Source organism: Abramis brama (assembly GCF_963993115.1).
Source record: "Abramis brama genome assembly, chromosome: 2".
Taxonomy (NCBI): domain Eukaryota; kingdom Metazoa; phylum Chordata; class Actinopteri; order Cypriniformes; family Leuciscidae; genus Abramis; species Abramis brama.
The window spans coordinates 47,903,065-47,928,013 of record NC_139964.1 but is presented as its reverse complement, the minus strand read 5'-3'; the positions used below and the strand labels follow the sequence as shown (position 1 = coordinate 47,928,013).

The 24,949-nt window shown below is 40.0% G+C and overlaps 1 protein-coding gene across 3 annotated transcripts in view; it reads left to right on the top strand.

Moving 5' to 3' along the window:
• Positions 1 to 24,949, top strand: part of bnc2 (basonuclin zinc finger protein 2) — a 278,971-nt gene that overhangs the window by 72,485 nt on the left and 181,537 nt on the right. For 2 of the 3 annotated variants that reach the window (XM_084091386.1, XM_084091388.1), the window contains exon 2: positions 19,620 to 19,865. In XM_084091386.1, the coding sequence (XP_083947512.1) occupies positions 19,620 to 19,865 (246 nt within the window). Of the gene's footprint in view, positions 1 to 18,193; positions 18,711 to 19,619; positions 19,866 to 24,949 lie in introns of those variants that run through there. The other variant, XM_084091387.1, reaches the window with a different exon arrangement.

Here is a 24,949-nt window from a genome sequence, read left to right as displayed (position 1 = left end):
ACATCTGTGCCAAATTTGGTGCTTGTAGATGAATTTGCGTGAACAATGGGGTGTAAGGCCCCATACTACAGCCCAAACTGCTTTTTTGGACAGCGGCCATATTGGAATTGGAGGATCAAGGGGTCCAGATTTACTGGGTCATAAATATAAACATTCCTATATGTTTCTCATGATCAATTAAGCTGAAAAACATATCAAGTTTGCATTTGTAACTCATGTGGTTCAAAAGTTAAAGCCGGAACCCTTTTCGGGCAGCGGACATATTGGATTTGGCCGCCATCTTGGCCCCGAGGGTCGCTGGCTCCGGCACCCTAGCTAAATCATTTCGGTATGACCTGAGCTACATCTGTGCCAAATTTGGCGCTTTTAGATGAATTTGCGTGAAATTACCTATTTATGTGCTTAAGGCCCCCAACTAGATAGATTGTTTGTATCTAGAATGTCTAGAAGCGATCTATCGGAAAGATGCCTTTCAGACAGCACACAAGTACCGAATTGAGTTCTCTTTTGCATTTTCTTGAGCAAATACACACACAATTATGTCAAAATGCCCATCTTGACTATTATCTACGTAAATACAGTCTTAAACAGTTAAGAAAATATAGGATGTGTCAATATAACGGATCCGTGCATTAGGTCTTAAAGTGACAGTAGCCTCATATACCTTTATATTAAATAATTATCAAACAACAAAACAAAAACAGAGAATTACCAGATGCTGCATTTACTTTTATACATTTAAATGGATAACTTTTTGACAAGTATTTGAAGGATGAATATGGATTAAGTATATGGATTTATTCTGTAATAATCCATATACCATATCCATATCCATATTCTGAATTCAGTAATATTAAAATTACTCTAACATGAGGCTTTACTTAAAGCGCCGAAAGAATATAGGGCAGACTGGGGAAATTGGAACAATACATTTCTTTACATTCCAAATAAGCTAGAATGACGATGACATGAACGTACAGTAGAATTCTCTCTCTACCTCACAAAATATTGTTTATTTATTTATTTATTTATTTATTTAGCTAGCTTGCATTTTATTTTAATTATATCTATTTAGTTTGAAATATTATTATGTATAAAGACCAAATGAAAATTTTGATATGGTTGACTGGGCGTAGGTTTACTTTACAAATGGAATCTGCAATTGAATTGAACTGAGAATGGACATCTTGAGAGTCTTGGGAGTTCTTATAATGTTGCCTGGCTCATACCAGAAAATGAGTATACCATTTATAAAGAAGTCAAGATATTGGCTGGAATTTATGAATGCCTTCAAATAGATTGAATTGTGTAGATTACTTATTTGGGACTTATTAATGGTTCTTGCACATAGATTCTTTCCTTGTTAATGAGAAGAAATATTGGACTTAAACACTCTAATAGTTTCCTAAAATACTTATTCAACAGCACTACATAGCTATTGACAGCTACAGTAAAAACATACATAATGACTTAATCATTAATTGAATGAAATAGATGAGTGACTTAAGTAAGGGGGTATATATACTTAAGAAAATATTAATAAGGGTTAAGGCAGGGTAAGGGGGATTTATACATCATCCTTATAATTGAAATTGAGCTATATGAACATGCCCCTCCCACAATTTTCGTTGTTTTCAAAGTTCGTAGAGCCAGACTAAGGATACAGATGTATAAAAGGTGGCATATTTTGAGAAGAGGCTCAGCTGAGATTTGTTTTGAGAGCTCATAGACTTGCAGGCATTCTCCCTCACCATCTGAAGCGATTTAATGCGGTGCGGTGCGCCTATCTCCACTATCTTTAGTAGAATGCTGTAGCGTGAGGAGACTCTCTGCTCCCACTACTCTGACTTTAGGTGCACATCACTCAGCTGCCAGCAGATAAGACAGCCATCCGCTCCTGAAGCCTCCTACTGGAGCTGCCTCATTTCCACAGCAACCTTCTCTGATGTGCTCGCTCATCTAAAGATTTCTCTGCTTCCTTCTTTCTTCGGTGTACTTGAGTCTTTTCTTCCCTCCATTCCTGTCTCTTTTACCATCCTGTCCAGACACAATGCTGTACATTCCTTTTGAGTGTTTGACAGTGCAGTCTGGAGGCAAAAAGGCTTTGGCTGCGTTGCCACAGATTCTAGTAGGCAGAAAATGTGTTGGCTGAAGCACAAATACCAGCACTTGGGGTTAATGATGACGTGTGCAGTCTTCCTGTCCGAATGGGGTGGAAACCTGCAGTGAGAGAAGTTAATAGCTGGAAGAAGGCACTGTCCTTTCTCCTCCTCCTTGATATGTCCAAACAGAGAGAGAGAGAGAGAGAGAGAGAGAGGGAGAGAGAGGAAACGAAACATGAGTGAGAAAGGGAGAATATGTATATGAGAATAGGAGGGGGGGGGGGGGGGGGGGGGGTAAACATTTTTTTTTTTTAAATACATCTTGATAGTTAATGGCAGTCTGGACTAAAAACAGTAGTGGCAACATTTTGGCTCTGGCAGAGGACAACAGTAATTATTCATAGTGAGAGTGATGGCTTCCAGGGGTTGAAGATTGATTATGTTTGATATGCGATTTTGTGTAATCTGTCTCTGGCTGGGACCCATCCAAATTGGCCAGATATGGAAAAAGGAGAAGTGTCTTCCTAAAGGAGAGCGAGAACATGAGAGCAGAAGTGTAGCTGGTATTCCTGCACAATGTCTATCTTTAATCAATTGCAGTCAATGAGTTTTAGCTAGTGTAGAACTAATGACCTTACACAATCATTACACTTTTAATAAATTGAAACATGCAGTGAAGACATGAGTAAGACATGTCTAAATAAGACATGAATAGACATTTGCATTCACACAATACTTACGCTTGTGTGGGCATGAGATTTTATAATAAGTATACTATAATAAGAACTAGGTCCTGAAGCTGTGGTGATGTCATGGTAAATCCCACAGGTTCGTAATACCGTGGTTGGGGATCTGAGGTGAAGGCAGTTATAGTAGGAACTTTCTTCAACCTTTCTGACTTTCATGTAGGCTAAGATTTGTTAAGAGGGTATGGGTAATGAGACAGATCATGCAAACACATACCTGTACAATTTCAATAATTTGAAAACGTAAAATAGAAATAGAAATGTAATTTTTAAATAAAAAACTAAGTTTTTCAAGATTAATTTAATTGAATTGAATGTTGGCTTGACACTTTTTTGTGTGAAAATCAGCTAATAAAATAAACGTTTCTTATATAATATTTTACAATTGCTTCTTAAATAATATCTTCCTCGACATTAAAGTTCAAAGTCTATTTGGTGCCTCTGAACAAACAAATATTATAGTAGTGGTCATCTGCACATGGAATACCATTCATCCAAAGTGGTGGCATGTCTGTGGGAAACAGTAGTGACCCTAAGACAGAGCCTTGAGGGACACCATGAAGTGTAATGCATGATTATGGGTGTTGGTGTTGCAATTTATGCAATGGACAGATTTAAATTAAATGCAAAATTGCCAATTGAATTTGAATGCAAGGAAGTAGAATTAAATTATTTTTGTGTTATTTATGCAATTTCTAACTATAAAAACAAAGTTTGTCAAGATGAATTATGAAGGTGCATCCATGGCATTCTCATAGTACTTGAGCTGCTTTTTATTAAAGCAACTAGCTTTCATGTTAGTGCGAACCACATGCTCTACACTTCACCCCAATGGTAAGTCTAGCTAAACATGCATAAAATAACACTTTTACATTTACATTCCCTATCCTTTCCCGTCCAAAACATGATTGGAAGTGGAAATCATGTTCCCAGTTTCTACAATACTACTCAATTAACACTCACACAGTGTTAGCTCAAATGGATTAAGTAAATTGGTTGAAAGTTGTAACAACATCTTGTAAGAACTGTATTAACTTGTTCTATTGAAGTAACTGAATAAGCAGCAAAAATATTTAATTTTGAGTTTGTAAATATTTGTATATTTATATATAGTTTATATACACACACACACAAAATATATATTTGCTCCTTGTCTTTGTATTTACAGAATAAGAATTCTGAATTACACTTGTGTTTATTTTTTATTAAATACAAATTCAGTAAATTCCTCTTCCTGTCATTCCATTTTAAATTCCAATTCATCTTTCTGTTATGCATTCAATTCATGAATTAAATGTTGAGTTTCTTGTAAAACATACTCAAATAATCTTTATTTACAACTATAAAAAATATTGTTTTACAGTTTTACAGTTATACAGTTTTAGTTGCATAAACAAAGAGATGTAATGCATGTAAAGTGATTAAAACACTTAAACTAAACTCTAAAGCAAAAAAAACTTGATCAGTGAAGGAAAAACGGAAAAACAGAAAAAAATAAAATAAAGAGGTAGAGGTAGAAACAGAGGTAGAAACAGTAACTGGCAGAAAGTGGTGGTAAAATAGCTCATCAACCTTTCTGGGTGCCCTCTGAATTAACACCATAAAACTGTGGTGTGACCAGCCCTGGACTGAGCCTAATCAAAATCTAGAGGTTCTGTAAGTGAGAGTGAGTCTGGTCACGGCACGCCTGAGAAAGAGAGCGAGAAAGAGAGGAGTGAAAGACATGGAGTGGACAGGACCCTGGAGATACACTTCTCTCTCGTCTTGTCATGATGCAGCATGGTGGCTCTCTCTCAGATGTCAGCTTTGTGGCCAGCCCTATTTACACATTTATACACACCTGCTTATTTATTTATTTACTGCCATGACAGAGAGCCACTCAACCGGCTACTCTACACACATACACACTCATCACAGCTTTTTAAAATGCCGGAGCAAAGCGAGAAGGTCTTACAGCGCTGTGGGATGAAAAAACAGGGTGGCGGGTGCATTCAAGAGGCTAACAGTTTTAATGGGTGGCAGGCAGGAGAAGAGTAAAGAGTGGCTGAATTATTTAGTCATGTCTCTGGTGAAAGGGACTGTGGTCTCTGTTGCAGCTCTACAATCCTGTTTCCAGAACATGAGAGAATAAGGAGACAAAGGGAGGGAGGGAAGGTACAAATGGGCCAAAACTGTGTGTGCAAGACACTATAGTAACAAAATAGAAAATAAAAAAAGAAAGAATTACACACACATGTTGGGTTTTCATGTTTTATGGTGACTTTCCATAGACATAATGATTTTAAATTGTACATTTATTAAGGATCAAAGTTTACTTTATTGTCATTCAACACTGAAACAAGAGAGCAAAATATAGATTTACAAAGGGAGAATATCCTGTGGTATTATGGAAAGATAGATATCTTCTTTCTTTCTTTCTTTCTTTCTTTCTTTCTTTCTTTCTTTCTTTCTTTCTTTCTTTCTTTCTTTCTTTCTTTCTTTCTTTCTTTCTTTCTTTCTTTCTTTCTCCTCAAGAAAACATAGCACCTCTACCTCATTTTCATATGTGATTCATTGCAGACTTTTGCTCATCAGTTCAGTACTGTGCTGCATGCAGGCCCTTGTTTCCTGATTGTTAACATTCATGTTCTACGACAGCTTGCGCCATCAATAAATGTCCCCTGGCTAATAGGACACACATGTTTTTGCTTCCTCTCAGAGCTCGGGCAGTGGAATCAAATGACAGACAGCTTTATGGATCTTCCCTCATGAGGTCATTACATTGCAACATTATCAAAAGCATGTAGGGAGAATAATGTTGGATGTACTATGGACATTATGGTCTTTGAATCTTCCTTTCTTTCCATTTGTCTGACTGGGCCATACCATTCTTAGTGTTGAAAACCCCCTGTGAGCTCCATGAAGTGGACTGGTCCATGTGTCAAAGAGGAGTAATTGACGACAGGCGTGTGAGTGAGTAAACCTAATCAGGAGCTCCAGGGACATGCACCAGTGATTCTTATATGCAGAATAGGAAATCTCTTTCTGACGGTCTCTGGTTGCTTCTTTTGGTAGTTTCAAGTTTCAAGATCGGAGGCTGCTATTTGGATGTCTTGTCATGGTATGTTGAGGATAAATGAATGAATGAATGAATGAATAGTTAAAATTATTTTTTATTATTTCTTAAGTGAGGGTGCAAAGCCTGTACAATAGATCAGAACTAAGGCTTTATTTAGGATGTGGCTGTCACAGCTGTTAGATTTAAATAATTATCTTGTAAATAAATAAAATTAACTCAAATGTGCAAACTAAAAATGTTCTAATAAAAATGGTTTATTATGTAATCATTTACAATTGTTTTTGTCAACATTTTCCATATAGCATTTCTGTCAGGACCACTACCGTCAAATATGATTGACAATTAGCATACAGTTTGGATTGGCGATATGGTTCCATTCTGGGAGAGAACTCCCTGCGCATCCATGCAGCCTAGCATGGATAAGAGCAGGGAGAGCAGCGATAATCCCCCTTGGGGTAAAGAGAACAGAACCAACATGAAAATTTGCAAATATATTTAATTCAAGATTTTAAAGTACAACATTATTCGATAATTATTCTGATTCAAGGGGAATCAGAATGTCAAATCCTGACTGGGCGAGAGGAGGAGCTGGGGATGGAGGATGGTAATTAGCTCCTGAGAAACGCGATAGCTGCTGATAATACTGAAGGAGCTTATATATGTATATGGTGATAGGCGTTGTATTCCTATAGGTAGACGTGGATCAGCTGAGGGTCAGCTGAGGGTCAGCTGAGGGTCAGCCTCCACGTGAACCGGTGTCTGAAACACTTATCTAATCACAGCAATCCTATTGGCCGGCAACAGCCTATGACATCATCACTAGTGCTACTCGGAAATGTATAAGGGGAGCCTGGAGAACATGTCAACAACTTATCGTCTGAAGGGACTGTTCAGCAGGCATCCCAGAGGCATGGGCGAAAAGACACAGTGTCTCGTTCCCTGTTCTTAGGGAACATAGGTTACAGTCGTAACCTGAGACGTTCCCTTTCGAAAGGGAACTCGCACTGCGTCAGAACGCTATGGAGAACGATCTACCCATGCTGCCATGCTGAGGGGAGTGCATGCCAAATTATGGCTGTGACAAAAAAAGTAAAAAAAAAACGTCAGTTTCACTGAAATGCCAAAAACACTCCCCCTTTGGGTCACATACAGGTTGTCAGTGACAGTATTCCCTGCGGCCACTGCCCAAGCTATAAGCCTCAAAGAGGCCTCCGATACAATGCAAAGGCTGCTCAAAGGCTTTGGAACCAACAACTTCCGTGGAAGGGGTTCCTTTAAGGGAATATGGCCAGGGGGTCCAAAGGAGTCCCGTCCAGTGGGGACATGAAGCCAACCCCACATGCCACCAGGGAGGTTGACCTGGTCTAATTTAATGACCTAGTCTTGCCCACAACCTGTCTGTTTCCTAAACAGAGTCTCTAACATATTTTGCCTCACTTGTGGAGGCATCCGATAGGGAGGACTGCAGATAGTGGCAGTGATCGCTCACAGACCGGATCATAGAGACGGGTATCCTGGAGAGTAGAACTCAGCATAGCGCTTTCTAACCCTTGCAAATGGGGGGATCAACTCTACCCAATCCTGGATCTACACAGTGCTTCAAAGCCATGTGGAGGCTGGGCACTCTGAAAGGGACCCTAATAGGGGAAAGCCTCCAGCTCTAGGGCTGATCTGAGAGGGAGGCCTCGTGAGAGTCCTTCGACCTTCCGACCAGACTTAGGGAGCTAAGTGTTCATACAGAACGATCCTCAGATAGATTCTGGAACAATATACTCAAAACCTGATAAGTATTGACCAGGCTCTGAGCAAGGTTTTTCCTTTGCTATGCTAAGCATCCAACTCATTGGGGATCCGCCTTCAAGGGGGCCTGTCAAGGCCTAACTACTTGATAGCAGGGCTGTTAGCAGAGCTAGTCACAGAAGTCAGGGGCTCTCACAGACATCTCTGTGGGCCTGGTTATACTTATTTCACATTACCAACAGGCAGTGTACTCAGCAAAAGTGCTATCGACCCTTTAAAGCAAGGTGAAGAAAAAAAAGCGTCCGTGAAAGTTGAAGCTGTAGGCCTTACAGTAGGCCTCCTCGATAATCCGGTAGCATAAGATGGAGTACAATCTTACGCTACCGGACTATCGAGGAGGCCTACTTTAAGGACTACAGCTTCGAATGTCACGGGCGTCAGCCCAGGCAGTGCTTCACTCTAAGGGAGCATACTCAACCATCCCAAGTGGGAGGGAGTAACTAATCTGTCTCTACCTGAGCCTGGGTGGTGAAGGGTGATGTGATATACGAGCTATGGATAGAAAAGTACTCTAAATAAAGACCCTAACAAGGGGAGTACTATCAGCATGACCCTGTATCAGGGTCGAGGCCTATTATCTTGTATTTTTCACAAGACAGATTTTACATTCTCTACTAAACCCAGGGAAATGGAGGCTACAATAAGCGGCCAACGACATTCAACCTTATGACTTGAATTATTTTATTCAAGGGGCTCAGCAGAAAAAAAAAAAAAAAACATTTTTCAATTTTAAGGCCTAGCTGGATAAACTAGCTACAATACTCAGCTCTAAAGGGCGGAGGTCTGAGCATACTGCTTCTTACTTTCTAGAGAGAAAAGGCCTGACAATGCATAAGATATCTGCATTGGGAGGCTTTTTGAAGATAGCCTGCTACCTATGCTGCTATCTACCCTGTAACACCACTAGCATTTTTACGTCTAGTGCAAAAGGCAGGCCTTGGCTAGACGACTCTTGTAGTAAGAGGAGGCCAGTACTAGGAACAACTAGATTTACAGGAATAAATGATCCTGATGGGCTCCCGCTCTAAGGAGCCTACAATCAGATAATGAGAGGCTCGAGGCGAGAATGCTTAGCAAACCGCCACCAATTTCCTAGTTGTTAAGCTTAAGCCAGAAATCGAGGTGGCTCTGTGAGTGCCGACACACGAATATAAAGTGACTGAAGTTCAGAGCTATAATCTCAACGACTCTCTAAAGTGAGAGGAGAACTGCTGCTCTAGTATAAGGTGGCTATCAAGGTGGCCTGAAGAGGGCCAATGCTTGACGTTTTAGTTCTATCTGGAGCTTGACAGAGCGTTGTCGAATATCTCCCGATAGGGAGGAAGCCATCTCACACAAAAACTGTTTATTAGGTGCTCGGATGAACGGTGGCCTCACTAGAGAATTTTCCATACAGCCAACCTGTTCACTACTACAGATTGGCACTACCCGTTATATAAGCCTGACGACTCTAACATAAAAGGAGGCCTATGGGAAGGGTATGCATAGCCTACCTAAATATGGGAACTTCAGGGCCATAATTTCACCATCCTATGAAAACCATATTTAACACCCCCTTAATACTTCCTAAAAGGGAACCGTGGCCTATTATTCAACCTTACTAAAATCTCATGTAAAGGAGAAGACCTACAGAGCTCAACCTGCTGCCCATAGAGCGATGGCCTAAACAACATTCACAAAATGGAGGCCTATGTCCATAAGAGCACAAAAAGAGCACACTTATTTCCAGGGCCGGAGCACTTAGTGTCGATGCCTCTCCAGCCGTGAGATTGCATAGCTCGCTGATGGCGATGAATGCGCGCTGAACTCATCTCATTGTGTAGATCCGGCAGGAATGTAAGGCTCACGAGAGCTGGAGCTTTATGGCTGGAAAGAAACCATTCGTCAAGTCAGTCACGAGCGTTCTCTTCCCTCACGCGCTCCAACGACAGCAGAAGCCTTGTTGAAGCGCGTTCCATAACACTCAACAGCTTAACATACGCGGTGCAGGGTGGCTGTGAGGGTTTGGGTTGTATATCCTCTTCACCCTCATCAGCCATCTCCTGCTCTCTTGGGCTGGTTGTTTTTATACACAGCAGAGCACTCGCTGCTGGATCAGAGGATGTTAGTGACAACACATCCTCATCCTGCAGCTCACTCTTGCGAGTCTCTGAAGGGCGTAAGAGATTAACAACTCTCTCAACCTCCTCAGCGAGCTCCCTCTGAAAAACTTCATGATTCCAGTCTCTGCACTGCCTCAGTGACCTGAATCGCCTGGTACAGATGTCTATCCCTCTTCCCTCGAGAAGAGAGCAGACGAGAGTGGAGTTTTCTCAAGGGAAAAAAAACTCACAGTGGCACAAGCAGATCCCTCAGGAACTGATCGTGCATGCTCTGAGCCCAAAGAATAAACACACAAGTTGTGTGTCATCAAGTATCAATATTTTAGACACGCATGCACACACTTCCTGATGCGTTTTTCACAAGCCATGATTACCTTTTTGAAGTTTTCAGTTTGAAGTGTACAAACAAAACAGTCCATGAAGACGAAAAATCTGATGACATGTTCTCCAGGCTCCCCTTATATACTTCCGGGTCGCATTAGTGATCACCTATCGCCGGCCAATAGGATTGCCATGATTAGATAAGCGTTTCAGACACTGGTTCACATGGAGGCGTTCCCCATAGCGTCCTGACACAGTGCGAGTTCCCTTTCGAATGGGAACAGTAGTGACCCTGAGACAGAAACTTGAGGGACAAATTGTCTAATGTTTGACATATGATTGGTTCTGGGTGGGGCAATTTATACAATGAGACTTATAAAGGTCGAGACTGAGAGAGCTACATGGCGCTACATGGAAAAATATGCACCAAACAAGCCACTTTGAAATTTTGTTGTTTTCATGAAAAAGTTGGATGACCCTCCCCCTAGACTAAAAAAAGTTGGATGACCCTCCCCTCAACAAAGAATAAAAAGACATGACCCTCCCCTATTTTCCTCTGGTGGTCTATTCTATAAATACCGAACGGTCCCTAATAGCAATCCGCCATGGAACAAGCGTGCCTGCTTTTAAAGGGACTGTGAGATGACACTCTGATTGGTTTATTTCACGTTACGCCCAAACCACACCTATGAGTAATGTAGCTACTTCAGACCAACCCATTTTAGATTTGCATCGGGCGCAAGAGTCATTTATCCCACCGTTATAATAGCAACAGCGCCCGAGATCCGCCCACAAAGTTACTTGCGTTTCGGTTTTTATAGTTTCAGATCATTAAAATAGGGCCCCTGGTGTTTTGGTGGAATACCCGAAGATATGAGCATTGCCTCCACTGCCAGTGACAACTTCAACAAAGGAAAATAAAAAGGTTATATTATTTAGTATAGGCTGAATTTCGAATAGAATAATATGCTTACTATTTCTACCATATATTTTATGACATAAATAGTAAAAGTAGAGTGCTGTTGTGCTAATTAAACTGTTTTTTATTGGCTTTTATGAAGCTGAAATTTACTGATAGTGCAATGAACTAAAATAACAAAGCTGTACACAATCAAATACAATGAGCTGAAATGGAACAGGTGTGCATGTTGTCAAGAAGACACGTGGATCAGTGATGTGGTGAGCTATGAAGTCGAACAAGCCTAATAAGATTGCCAGAAGGCATTGTATTGCAAAAATCCCACACCTCTTGGTTTGCAATTCAATTGATTACATATTATAAGACAAATATATTATAAATTACAATATGCTTTTTTTTTTTGTCTCTCTATAGGCCTACATACAAAACCCAAAGGAATGAGAGAAAACTAAAAAAGCTGCATTGAATTGCCAAAAGAATGTAACTAAAAAGACCACCTACCAATTAAGGCAGTCCTTAACTATTCTATTCTATTTTGAATTCTGGTCTTGGCCTAATTTCAGTTTTCTAAGCTGTGACATTGGGGATCAGCAGTATAGACAGGTTTACAAACTAGATGATGCTCTGCAAGTTGGTTGAGTCTGGAGAGGCTAAGCCAAGAGGAGGTCAAGGGGCAAGAAACAGAAAAAAAAAAGTGACAGAAAGAGAGTGGACACAAGAAAACCCCTCCTTTTTAACACTGATAAAGTTCAAGCATCGCTCTTCACCTCAGTCAGCAGAGGTGATGTGAGACAACCAGTGATGCTCTTCCCAAAAGCATCATTAGCCAACTTTGGTCGGAAGTTCCGTTGTTGTTACCTACATAGTTTAAAGATTTGGCGTTTCCCGAAACCATAGTTCCAACGAACATTTGAAAACAGCATCGCAAAGTTACGTGGTTGGCACTAGCTCTCAAGCTGTGGTTAGAAGCATATTTTTTTGATAAATGTCATGTGGACTCAATAGATCATTCTCTTGGGCATAATAAGCAACCATTCAGCAACCATTCAGTTCATTATATATATTTATTTCTATTTAAATATATATCCATTTTAATCTATATATTTTAGCATGTCAACAATCAGCTGCATTTTTAAAGAGTGTGCATGTGCATAAAATGTATGTATGATACAGTATGATGTATGTGGGAACCCGTGATGAATCAAACATCCAATAAAGCTAAATGACATGGAACAAAAACAGTGAAGTAGTCAGTAGGTGGCATGTTTGTTACAGCAGCATCTCGGAGATCTCGAATAGATTAATTAGCAGAAGTTATTACTCCTCCACCTGCTTGACGTCATTAACGACAGTCCTATATTGTTGAACCAATGTGGTTCAAATGACAGAGTTGTGACCATGTAGCCTATGTTACTGCGGTTTCGGGAACAGTCGTGAGTTGGTTAGTTTTTTCCAAAAATACATAATACAATGGTAGTTAATCAGCGAGTTACATCATTATACGGGAAACACATCCCAGGCAGTAACGGCTCCTGACCGTAAATTTAGGTCAGATTCTGGGTCTTAGCACTAGTTTATGATAAACATTTTTTGTAAGCTTTATATTCTAATTGCTGAACACATGCATAACACTTTTGGAAGAGGTTGTGTTATTTAGCCTGAGGGTGGTGCTCTAATGTTGATTGACAGCCTTTAAGTACACATGACACACGCATAGAATTGCATTAATGTAGCACTTATTGCCTCTGAATGTTGTTTTAAAATATTACAAGTTGTGGAGGAATTCCAGTGAGGAAAATAAAGTAATTTCTATTCTCAGAACAACATAAAACAAACAGAACAGTACTATATATAGGCTGTTAACATTAACAAGCTATTAAACTAAAGGATTGATACTTTCATTCATTTTATACGCTAGTCCACGTAGGAAGAACAGACATGCCAATTAGTTACTGACTTGATGCAGACTAACATACACATAGCTGAAGTGGATTGATATCTGGCTTGTTCGACTTCATTCAACACTGCACAGACCGATCGGCGGCTGACTTGAAGCAGTGCATGCTGGTTAGAAATTGTGTCCGACTTGAGGCAGCGCTGACGCCGCGCGACTGTGATGTACGTCATCAAAGTACTACGAGAGCGATTCGAGAGCAACTGGCTGATTCATTCTGCGCTGCCTCTCCAGAGCAGCTGCACGAGCTCTGATGACGACACAACTGTTCCATGATTGGCCGAATCCACCGCATGACAATGATCATGTGTGTTTCATGTTTATTCGAACACCTTCAGTTCCACTAATGTTCACAAATCTGTTTTTTTTTATAACAGTAAAATCTCTTTTCATGTAGTCGCGATGTTATGTTGTTTCATGTTTATCAAAATAAAGCTGATTAAAAAAAAAGTAGACCCCACTACATTGGTATTTAAATAGTATAGGCTTATATTGAACTTTATTCTTATACAAACAGATGCTGTATTAAGCAGTGCATAAAGTATTAAATGGAAATGTATCTGAAACATCTGTGTATTTGACAAATATTGCATTTATTTCACTTCCACTGTCACAAAGTATGCAAACACCATGTGAGCGGTCACTATGGGAACCAGAAAGTGTCTGACTTCACATCTCCATTTTCAGCTCCTCCCCGCCTACACTCTGCAACTCTCGCCGATCAGTTACATCCAGCCGCAGCTGATGTCGAACACACCTATCGTCTTGGTCTGGAGCGAGGCTTACGCAAGCTAATATGAAAATAAGCAGTGAAGTCTGAAATCTGCCCCAATGGCTCTCAATTAGAGCATGCTGCAGTTCCATTTTTCACCACAGATTTACATCAGAAAACTGTGGGGCACTTAGTATCATGCCTGCCGAAGCCATATGTTAAATTTTAATATATCCTGATTTTGTGACTTAAAATAGTCTAGAAAATCTGAAAAAATATTTGTTGCAGAATGCTGAACACATTTACCATTTATTAATGATTCAGCTCATATAGAGGTCTATGTTTTGGATGAATATTTTGGTGGGGCTCTGCCCCACCTGCCCATACAGACGAGCCGCGGCTGATCCCAGGGATGCGTTTCTCAAAGGCATCGTGAGCTAAGCCGGAGGCAATGGTTCTACGATCTACTTAGGCTTACAATGTTTTTGGGAAATGCAGCCCAGGGCAACTGTAATGTTGCTAATTGTGTGATGTGTGGCAATGGATAATACAGTCACATCAATTGGCAGTTCCTATGTACCATGAGTAGAAGTGAGGCAGGTTGAAGTTTATTTTCTATTGAACTATTTAAAACTGTAACATCCACATGCTCTATGTGTGATTATTTTTAAGTAGGCCAACATGAGAATGTCTTTGTTTTCATTCTCACTTAGTCCATTGCTATTGCTGGTCGCAATGGTATATGTGGAATACTGAGTGATTGCACAATCGATGGCATTTGGATCCCGTGTGGCTCTTGAGTTCAGGGGACATTCACTTTTTTCTCTCGTTCTCTACACAAGTGAAAGGTTGTTTATTCATGGTGTCATATGATGTCTTGTGGCCCTTTTGTGTCTTCCAGCAGAACAGAACAGTGACAGTTCTATCTGGCTGCTATCTGATCGAGACACTGTCTTCAAGTCACATGAAGAGTGCACTAATATCCCTCTCGTTCATTCACTTGTGTGTACAGTATGTGTCTGTAAGACAGGATGGCCACTAATCTCCATCCTCCTTATCTCCTCTCAGACATTGTTTATTTAACAGATTTACCTCACCATTTTAAATGAGCTGGACACTTTTCCACTGTGGATTAAATGTGAGATGTGAAAATGGCACTATGGCAATTGTTTTAAAAGTGAACCCTAATTTTACTAGGGGCTCAGAGAGGCGAGGACTTTCCAAAGCGTAGAGAAAACCTTATCTCAGCCATTTAGTGGGCATCATTGTGCAGGGGAGAGATTAGAATCAATCAATTCAGATGCACACTCACTTCCTGTGAACAGGTTACTCTTCATTCTCTAAAGAACCTGTCTTGATCTACCTACCTTTTTTATGTTTTATTTTTCATTTTTTATTCTTAGTCTTTCTTTCCATCTTGGCCAAATCAGGCCAAAACCTGGAACACAATACAGAATGCAAGACTGTATTTTGTAAGAAAAAAAAAACTGTCTTCGCTGAACATCGAATGGATTATTATTAGGTACAGTAACTAACACAGATTACGTCAATATCAGTTTTAATTAAATTATATTTATCTGACATTGCACACCTAAAAACAGAGAATGCAAGAAAGAAATCTAAAATCAGATGAATTCAAATTAAATCATTTAAGTCATTTTCATAAATCAAAATACAGCACCATACAAATCATTACATTTACATTTATGCATTTGACAGGTGCATTTTTACTAAAGTGACTTAGTAAAATTCAAGATTCAAGCTATACATTTTATCAGTTCATGGATTCCCTGGGGATCAAACCTATGACCTTGATTTTGCTAGTACCATCCTCTACAGCAGGGATAGGCAACTCCGGTCCTGGAGGGCCACTGTCCTGCAGAGTTTAGCTTCAGCCCTGATAAAAACTCACCTGCCTGTATCTATCTAGTAATCCTGAAAACACTGATTGCCTTGTTCAGGTGTGTTTAATTAGGGTTGGAGCTAAACTCTGCAGGACAGTGGCCCTCCAGGACCGGAGTTGCCTATCCCTGCTCTACAGGAACAAAAATCATCATGTCACCTCATGAATAATTAATTAGGGTTTACTTTGCCATTCACTTGTCAGATAACGATTTTTTCTCTCTCTGTTGTTTACCAGCTTTCCCTCAGCGCAGGCAAAGTTTATTATCAATGTCAAGTCATTTGCAAAAATACATTATGTCCACTTTTCACCACTTCTTAGTTCCTTAAAAACCATATGGAGGACCCTTGAGAAATAAAGACACCTTTTATGACATCTGCAAAAATGTCACAGACCCCAACACAAAAACTGACATGGGCCGCTAAGGAAAAGTCAATGTCCTCTGTGCTGCCGCAGTGCCACAGCCCCAGGACTCCCAGCATGCTCTCTTCTCTTTTACTCTAATGAGTTGCAACACAGATAATGTGGCTGATGATCTTTCATTGATTTGGCTATCACTTGCTTGTCTGGTAATTGATCCGTAGCTGAGCCTCTAGTTAATTATATCAGTTTCGACATGGCCCTAGTCTTGGGGGAATTTGAAGTCTTGCAGAATAATAGTTTTAATAAAGGAGTCCATTATGGTGGCTCTCTGCTTTACTTGACTACCACTGCTGCTGCTGCCACTGACAGGATCTGAGCTCACCCTTACTCCTGAGAGAGAGAATGAGGACGGGACAAACTGAAAGAAAAGGACAACAAGCAAAAAAGGAAAGGGATATTGTCAGAGTCCTCTCGAACCTCTCACAAATAACAACTGTTAATAGGGAGGTCAGAAGCTGATCTGCCAGCTTGACTTGAAACACTCGGTTGCACTTGGAAAATCAAGAGACAAGCACATTCAAGAGAGAAAGAAAACTGAAGAGGGGAAGAGAATTTGAGATGGGAGATGTGACCATAGAGACTAAATAAAGAAACAATTTCCTTGGAATTTAGAGTTATTGAATATATAAATGGTAGAATTATGTTTTTAAAAGGCATTCTTACTACACATTAATGCCTGTGTTGTTTTCGGAAACAACAATTCATGGCAATTTAGAACTAAGCAAGAAAATGTCTGAGAACAGATGAAATGGAGGGGACAAGTGTGTGACAATGGGCTCTAAGCATCTCTCATTAGTGTCCATTTGCTTGTAAAGATGTGCGGTCTTTACGTCTTTGGTTACTGCGGAGGCACTCTTCGCTTGAGAGAGAGAGAAAGAGAGAGAAGGTGAGGAAAAGAAACAAAACAGCATATTAAGTTCTCATTGCAGCTGCCACCATTCCTCTTGCCTTTTTTATTCAATCTAAAAGAAGAAGAAGAAGACGACACGATTTGATCAGACAAAATGCTGTGCAGATTACTCAGGTAAAGGTTAGCCAGAGCTGTCATTAGTGCTGTACAGAGGCTTTTAACGGACAGTAACAGCTGTCTCCTTTAAATTGCCACAAAATTTCAAGTGGCTTTCTACATACGAGAAGCCATTTAATGTAGCGAAAGGGAGAAAAGTTAATTCCCTTTCTTTCTGTCTCATAGAAGGGAGATCACGGTGACATCTTCTTCAGACATACTCGCATTGTCAAAGACTATAATTTGAACAGCTGACGTCAGGAGAAGTGCTGGAAGAAAAAAGTATGAGAGGAAAAACACGCAATAACAAAAAATAGCGTCATTACACAACACATTTCTCATATAAAATGTTTTGGCATGTACAATGAGGAAGAGATGCCGCCACTTATTGTAAGTGCATATGTTAGGGCTTTCTTTCTCTTCCCCACCTTTGTGAGACTGTCTGCTGCGGGGACCAATTTGGCAAAAATGGAGCCTCTTCCTCATTTTTTTCTTAATTAAAATCTGAAAGCATCCACTCGAGGTTTCCCTGCATGTGTGTGTGTGTGTGTTTGTGAGTGGGAGAGTATGTATGATTATGTGCTCTGCCGCACTACTCCACAAGACGGTGTGTGTGTGCGCGCATTCACAGGGGGAGTTTTTTTTTTTTGGGGGGGGGGGGGGGGGGGCATGGAATGATTGCATAGAACCATTAGCTAGAGCTGTTTAATACGAGGGGAGAAAAAAAAACAGACAAAGGAATCAGACTTTGTAATAAAAATCAAATGGTTGTGTGACCACCTTAAAATACCTGGCTCTAGTGAGGTTTTAGTGACACATTCTGCTTTAAATCCAGCCGGTGTGAAAGTAGACGTGGAGACACAATACATAAGTGATGCAATATAAATACTTATTAATACATTTATTTTTTAAATGTTTTTTTTAAAAAAGTAATGTTTTACACATTGTTTACTGGCTGTCAAGAATAAAAACGAAATAAAGAAAAATTAAATAAAGGGCAATTGGAAGGCTGAGAAATGTCTTTTCGTTTAGCATTGAGGTTATTATAGAAGTTGGAGCTTGTCCAATTGTATTGACAAATGCATTATTTGCTTGGAATAGTTGTGTGGATGGGCCAGTTTTGTGTGTGTGTGTGTGTGTGTGTGTGTGTGTGTGTGTGTGTGTGTGTGTGTGTGTGTGTGCGTGTGTGTGAGAGTGCATGTATTAGAGAGTGGCTCAATCCCACTGAGGTCTGGAGTGAAGAAGCATCAGGCATGGAGAGCTGGTAATAAGACAGGGACAACCCTTTCCCCTCCTGCTCTCTCTCTCTCTCCTCTCAGTGGGAAAGCAGATCAGTGGAGGAGAGAGAGAGCCGTGTCATTGAGTGCCAGCAAGAAGAGAGGAGCAGTTAACTCAGACGTGCTGCGGCCCGACACACACATGCTCTACCTCACAACAACACACATGTACTCACGGCTGCACGCACATGCACACTGACACAGCTCTAGCTGGAGTTAGTCTGGAAACTGAGGACAGGCATCTCTGAAGGCGAGAAGGGGGCCTGAAGAAAGAAAGACAGGGAAGGAGAAAGAGAAAGAGAGAGAGAGGAGGGGCTGCTTTGGAACTGACACACTCCAACACCTGATCTCCACACAGCTGGAAGGAAAACCACGCTGGACACGCTGGTGAGAAAGGGCACCTTTTGGGGAGAAGGGAGGGACGATTTGTCTTCGGCTCTTGGAAAAATAGTTTTAAAGTCATTTTGGTTTTCTTTTTGAATGAAACTTTTTAAGAGAACTATTTGCAGTGATAAAATAGTTGGTTTTGATTACAAGAGCATAGACCTGCAAGGAGTGAAAGTGTATTTTTAGTGCAACATATAAGTGGTGTTTTTGTGCATGTAGAGGTGTGCGAGGGGTTCAAAGGGCAGGTTACGGGTGACTGAGTTTGCTCTACGATTGATTTCTGTTTGGAATGTGTGTATGTGTATATGTCCGTGTATGTTTGGAGGACAGCCCATACACAGCTTGACTGACATAAAAAAATTTTTTTTAAAAAGTGTGTGTGTGTGTGTGTGTGTGGGGGGGGGGGTTCAGACAAAAAAAAAAAAAAAAACTACTCTCCTTCACCATCTCCTCCTCCATTTTTCTGCCATCCCTGTTTTTTTCTCTCCTTCCTTCACTTCACTTCAATTCACACCCCCATCCCTCTCTTCCTCCCTCCTTACTTCCGACACTCCGCTCATCCTGCCCTCTACCACCACATGCCCCAGAGGAAATATGCATTGTGCAGCCCTGCTCCTGAATTAACTCAACATACTCTTCCTGCTACTGGCAGGCTTGACCCTCCACTTTCACCCCTCTCTCAAGAAAAGAGAGAGAGAAAACGAAAAGAAAGAAAGAAAGAAAGAAAGAAAGAAAGAAAGAAAGAAAGAAAGAAAGAAAGAAAGAAAGAAAGAGAAAAAAGAGAGCAAGAATAGGACAGAAGAGGAAAAAAGAACAGCAGTCACCCTTTGCCTCTTTGAACCTCCACCTTCTCTTACTTTTCTCTCCGGCTCCCCGTCCACCCCCCTTCCCCCTCTTCTCTGCCGGCAGTCTGAGGAGACAGAGTTGGATGTGAGAGGCGGTGTGGTGTGGAGAGAACAAGATCGAGAGAGGGCACGCGAGTCCACGGCCAGAGCCAGCAGCAGGAGCAGCAGCAGCGGTGCAGGGGGAGGAGGAGGAGAAGGAGAAAGCTCCATGCAGTTCAGCACCAGACCGGCCAGCGCCGAGCCGGGCTTCATGGGGACATGGACACAGCAGAGCACTGACAGCAACCTCCTTTTCAGAATGTCCCAGCAGGTCAGTGGGATGCTGTCCCTCTCGCTCAGTGTGACACTGTGTCTGCTTCATCTCTGTGCAGCTGTTAAGTGTGTGTTGGAGCGTGAGCATGATTTTTATTCGATTTTTTTAGCGTATGAATGTGAATGTAAAAAAATGTTTGGTTGGTGTCAGAGATTTTAACGCTTGCTACTGTGTAAACTATGTTTTGCTTAACTTCTTTGAGTGGTTTAGTGGCTGATGCCCGTTGTCACAAATTGCAGCCTTCATTTTAAAGTTTCTGAGTGTTGAAGAGAAATTAGTTTTATTAATTGCATTAGTGAATAATATGCGTCCGGTCAGTCTGGACTGGGAGGTTTTGTTTTGGTGACCCTTTGTAGATCAGGCTGTGGCACACATCTAATTGACTTTATCTGTTTGTTTCTGGAGTTCTTAACACCATCAACTTGTAAAAGTACTTCCGATTGCCATAGCTATATGTAATATCTACAGCTCTTTAACATTGTGTGTAGTTATTGTAAAGTTCCTGTGCTGAATGCTTTTATCAGGACAGAATGTTAATGGGAGGGGGATTGGGGTCTGTGGAGGGAGAGATGGTGAGCAGAACATTAATCATCAGGGCTGGTTTCTCTGTGCCATGCACACGCTGATACGATCGCAGGCCCCTGGACTCCCTTTGGCCAACAATGGGGGTCCATCCACATATTTTTCCAGATTCCTCACGAACTTTTTTTTCTTTCATTTTTATACTCGATAAGCTCTCTTTATTTGCAACACTGAGATGCGTATCGGTTAAAATTGAACACCGTAAAAAATATGAATAATCAGTTTATTTGAAATTATATATTTATTTATTTTCGTTTAGTTTAAACTATGTATTTCTCTAACTAATTATATGTTATTTATAATTGAAAGGCTAATAAATTTTGTCTGCGCGGTTCCAGTTGACTTAGAAATTTAGAATCTGAGTGAGAATAAAGATTTGAATGGTACTATTCAGACGCGCGTTTAGCTGTTTGGCGCATCGGAGCTCCGGCGCAGGTGGATTCAGTCCTGCGCTTCAATCATTCACGAAAACACTATGAAGCATGGGAGGATTCTTACTTATGGCAAGTTGAAGGACATTCTGAATGGACCTTACGCGTTTAATAACAATGTAAAATTCTACAAATAAAGTGATTTGCATTCTTGTATTATGACGCGCCTTTGAACGTTTGTTATAGAAACGTGTTTAAACCGTTTATCCTTAACATAAAATATGAGTGACATAATTCAAATGCAGTTTGTTTGAATTCGACTCTAAATCACTCAATAATCGTTGGATATAATTATTTTATTAAGAAAGTGTCTTATGTAATGGACATTAGGCTAACGACAGTGTAATATGGCTGCTATCAGTTATTTTGTCAGGACAACATTGTCTCAGCTCTTCAGATGCAATTGTGCTGCTTAAACAAATATCATAATGCAAATGATGTGCATCCGATCCTTTTTGAGTTATGAATCTCAAAGAAAGATTTTTAGAGAAATGTCAAAAAAATAATATCATAATCCTGTTCATAATCAATAATAAAATATGATGCTGCTCTCACAGATGGCAAGAAACTAGTTTGACACTGATATTTTTTATGTTCTCTTTTCTTAAAATGCATTACGAATGAAATACGTTTTTTCCCCTCAAATATGTATTTTTCCAAATGTGTATATATATATTGTTTTTCTAAAGAGCGGCTGCAAGCCTTTTCGAGCGTGTAGTTTAACCTACATTTCTGCGTCCTAAATTAATTTCAGCTTTATCTGTAGGCTACTGTTAACAAGAAGATCACGACATCTTAATCACCAATTAAAATCCGATCCGATTTAAAAAAAAAAAATTAAAGGTACACCTGTACATTTCCACAAATGATACTGACATTGCTGACCACGTGCAATGGTCAATATTAATATCAGACCCACATAAACACATATTCTGGATCCTGGATCCCTGTGCTAGGGTTTATTTTATGCAGTAGGCTAGCCTATATTTGTTAATGTGGGTTTGGTTATTAATGGGTTCTAATTGCTCAATCTTGACTAATCGGATGCACTACGAACGAGCACTTAAAGGTTCTTCGTTTTATGTGATTCTTTTGACGCGTTGCTGAAACAGGGCTGTGATCAGTTCACATCGCAAACCTTTTTCAGGTGCTGAATCTGATCTTTTCTCCCGCGGAAACTCTGAGAGGCTGTGGTGCAGGCAAACTTCATCACTCTCTCTGAGGCTTCTCAGCATCCTCTCATGTCTGAACCCTCTCATGTCTGAACCACTTGTTTATATTCCATAAATGCCCTTTTTTAATGCATATGAATGTAACATTACTTTATATTGTAGGTGATTTTGCATAAATAGCCTACCTTCTAGAAATGTTCGATTAGGCCTAAAGAACGTAAAATAAAACTGCAACGGCAAATACATTATTGTTATTATTGATGTTCTATTCTTTATTATTATTATTGTTATTATTATTATTATTATTATTATTATGAAAACGAATGACACTGAAAATTACAGATTTTCCGCAAAACGATTAGCTGAAATCTCCAGTCTTGTTTGCAAATTAATTTAATCGCCACACCAAAACGTAAAAAAAGCCTACTGCAATATTATTTCTTTAATCTTAAATAAGGAATATTGAATTTTGAAATTTTTAGACCTTGACTGAAAGATGTAAAAACTAAAAATCTTCCGGTTGCGGGTGCGACACGACTGTTAAACAGAAACATATAGTGAAAGTAATTAGAAACATATTAAAGGAAAAACAGCCTTTAAAAAAAAAAAAGCCCGATTGTGTTCGATTCGTCCGATTATACAGTTGCTTTAATTTAATTTAGTAACTATTGTAAATGTTAAAGAACATTTATATTGTATGTTCTCATGTATTTTGAGATCTGAAAACTGAACACAGTTAGGAACAAATCCTACAATAATAATTTGTTGAATGCGGTTTATGGGGGCTCTCTTATTTATTTATTTATTTATTTATTAAACATCTTCTCTAATGTAACAAATAAACAAATAAAAAAGACCCCTTTCAGACTTTGCAAATGAACGACATTTATTACATTAAAAAAAAAAAAAAAAAAAAAAAAATGTATTTAAATTTTTGCAAACTTCTGTAGGCCTACTGATGTGTTTGTTGCATATCCGTGCATCTTCTTTCTTTCTTTCTTTCTTTCTTTCTTTCTTTCTTTCTTTCTTTCTTTCTTTCTTTCTTTCTTTCTTTCTTTTTGAGTGGGGGTGGGGGGGTTGATCAGGTGTATCTGTGCATGTATGTACAGGAGCATGTGTACATGTGATTATAGTGAAGTGTCTGTTTTCCTTTTTTCCCTCTCTGTGCTGCATGTGTGTGTGGGTGCGAGATGAAACGACTCTTGGCTGGCCTTGGTTGAGAGAAAGAGAAGGGTGGAGTGGAGAAGAGAAGAGGAGAGGAGAGGAGAGTGAAAGAGGATATGTGGTTAGGGAGACACCCACCATCTTTTCTCGGCAGATAGAGCAGAGCCCAGGGCAGTGCCAACACGATCGGTGCAGCTAGTGCTGACTAAGATGGAGCAGTCACAGGAAGCGTGACTGTTTCAACCTTTGGTGACAGGAAGATGCCTGTCGCAGGGTCATTGTCAAAACCAAGGCAAGTTGAACATATACAATATGTTGGAAAATAAATAAATAAATAAATAGGGAGTTTTATTGTGTAAAACAGCAACTAAAGGGGGGAGTTTAATTTCAAAGACCATCTTTGGAGTCAGCACACCGAGTTATTACGCCACTGTACAGAAGAGAGGCTGCTGGTTTAGGGGTCTTTGTGCTGAACGGATCTGGCTCCTCTAACTACTGACCCTGTTAAGTAATGGACTCAGTTGAGGGGAGTAATCTCACCTGGCTCAGGGATGCTTTCTTTCCTAATTCCTCTCGCTTTCCCCGACAGACAGCCTCTTAATGTTTTCAAGGAGAAACTGGAATGTGGAGGAAGCAGAGAGGGTGGGGAGAGGATCAGAGAGAAAGTGATAAACTTTTTCTCTGTTTTTGTTGTAAAGTGAGAGTGCTTGCTGGCGTGTTTTACTCTGGAAGTCAAGAGTTACAAAAAGGTGCATGTAGAGGTGATGAGTAGATGAGAGAGAAAAGGCAGAGAGATGTTTGGCGACTGTATACGAGATTTCTGTACTCTTTGAGTGTGTGTGAATGTGTGTTTGTCATGTACACAAGCGATACATTATTGTGCTGCCTACACCTCTGCCTACATCCCTACTGTCAATGCGAGTTGTTGGAACTATTATTTTTTCTTCCCTGAAAAAAAAAAAGATATTCAGTATTTCTCATTCCATTTAAGTGATTACATAATTAGTGTATTAATCAATATTCTACAGTTATGGCTTTTAATAAACGTTGTTTATAGCGGTGTCTGTGTTAAATTAGTTTTAATATTCATGATTTAATTCCCTAAATTTCACTGTTTACAAAGCAATGTTAGAATATTAAACTAAAATGCTCATGAGAAATATCACTACACTCTGTTATTGTTTTCACAAAAAAAAAAAAGATTTCTTAAATTTAGATATTTTACTAGCTTAAACTACAATTTCTAGTTATTTTAAAATGTATTTATCCTTAAAATGCTGTTTATTTGTTTTATTTTTATTTTGTTAATCTTAAATATTTAAAAGCAAAGAGAGGAAGCGCAAGATGAAGAGAGAGAGCTAGTGAAAGTGTGGGACATAAGCGGGTTGTTTTTGGGGAAGGAGAAGTGGTCCCTCGTGAGTAGAGAAATTCACTCTTCTGTGATACTGGCTTGCAGCCAGTTTGGAGGCAGATTCATCAGCACTTCACAATGGGGACAAGCCCCCCTCCCCAGTCCCACACTGAAAAGCACACAAATCGATCCAGTTAAGATTTTCATTCAGCCTCACTAAAGATTTGGTTGCTATCTTTCCTTTATTCTCTGGAGCAACGAGTGGATATGAGTAGGTGTTTGAGATCTGTGTGTTCCTTGGGCTATGATCAATAGCTGACACTGGGCACATCACTCACATGCTCGTGCAGTGCCTCTTCTCTGCTCTCTGTCTGTCCTCAG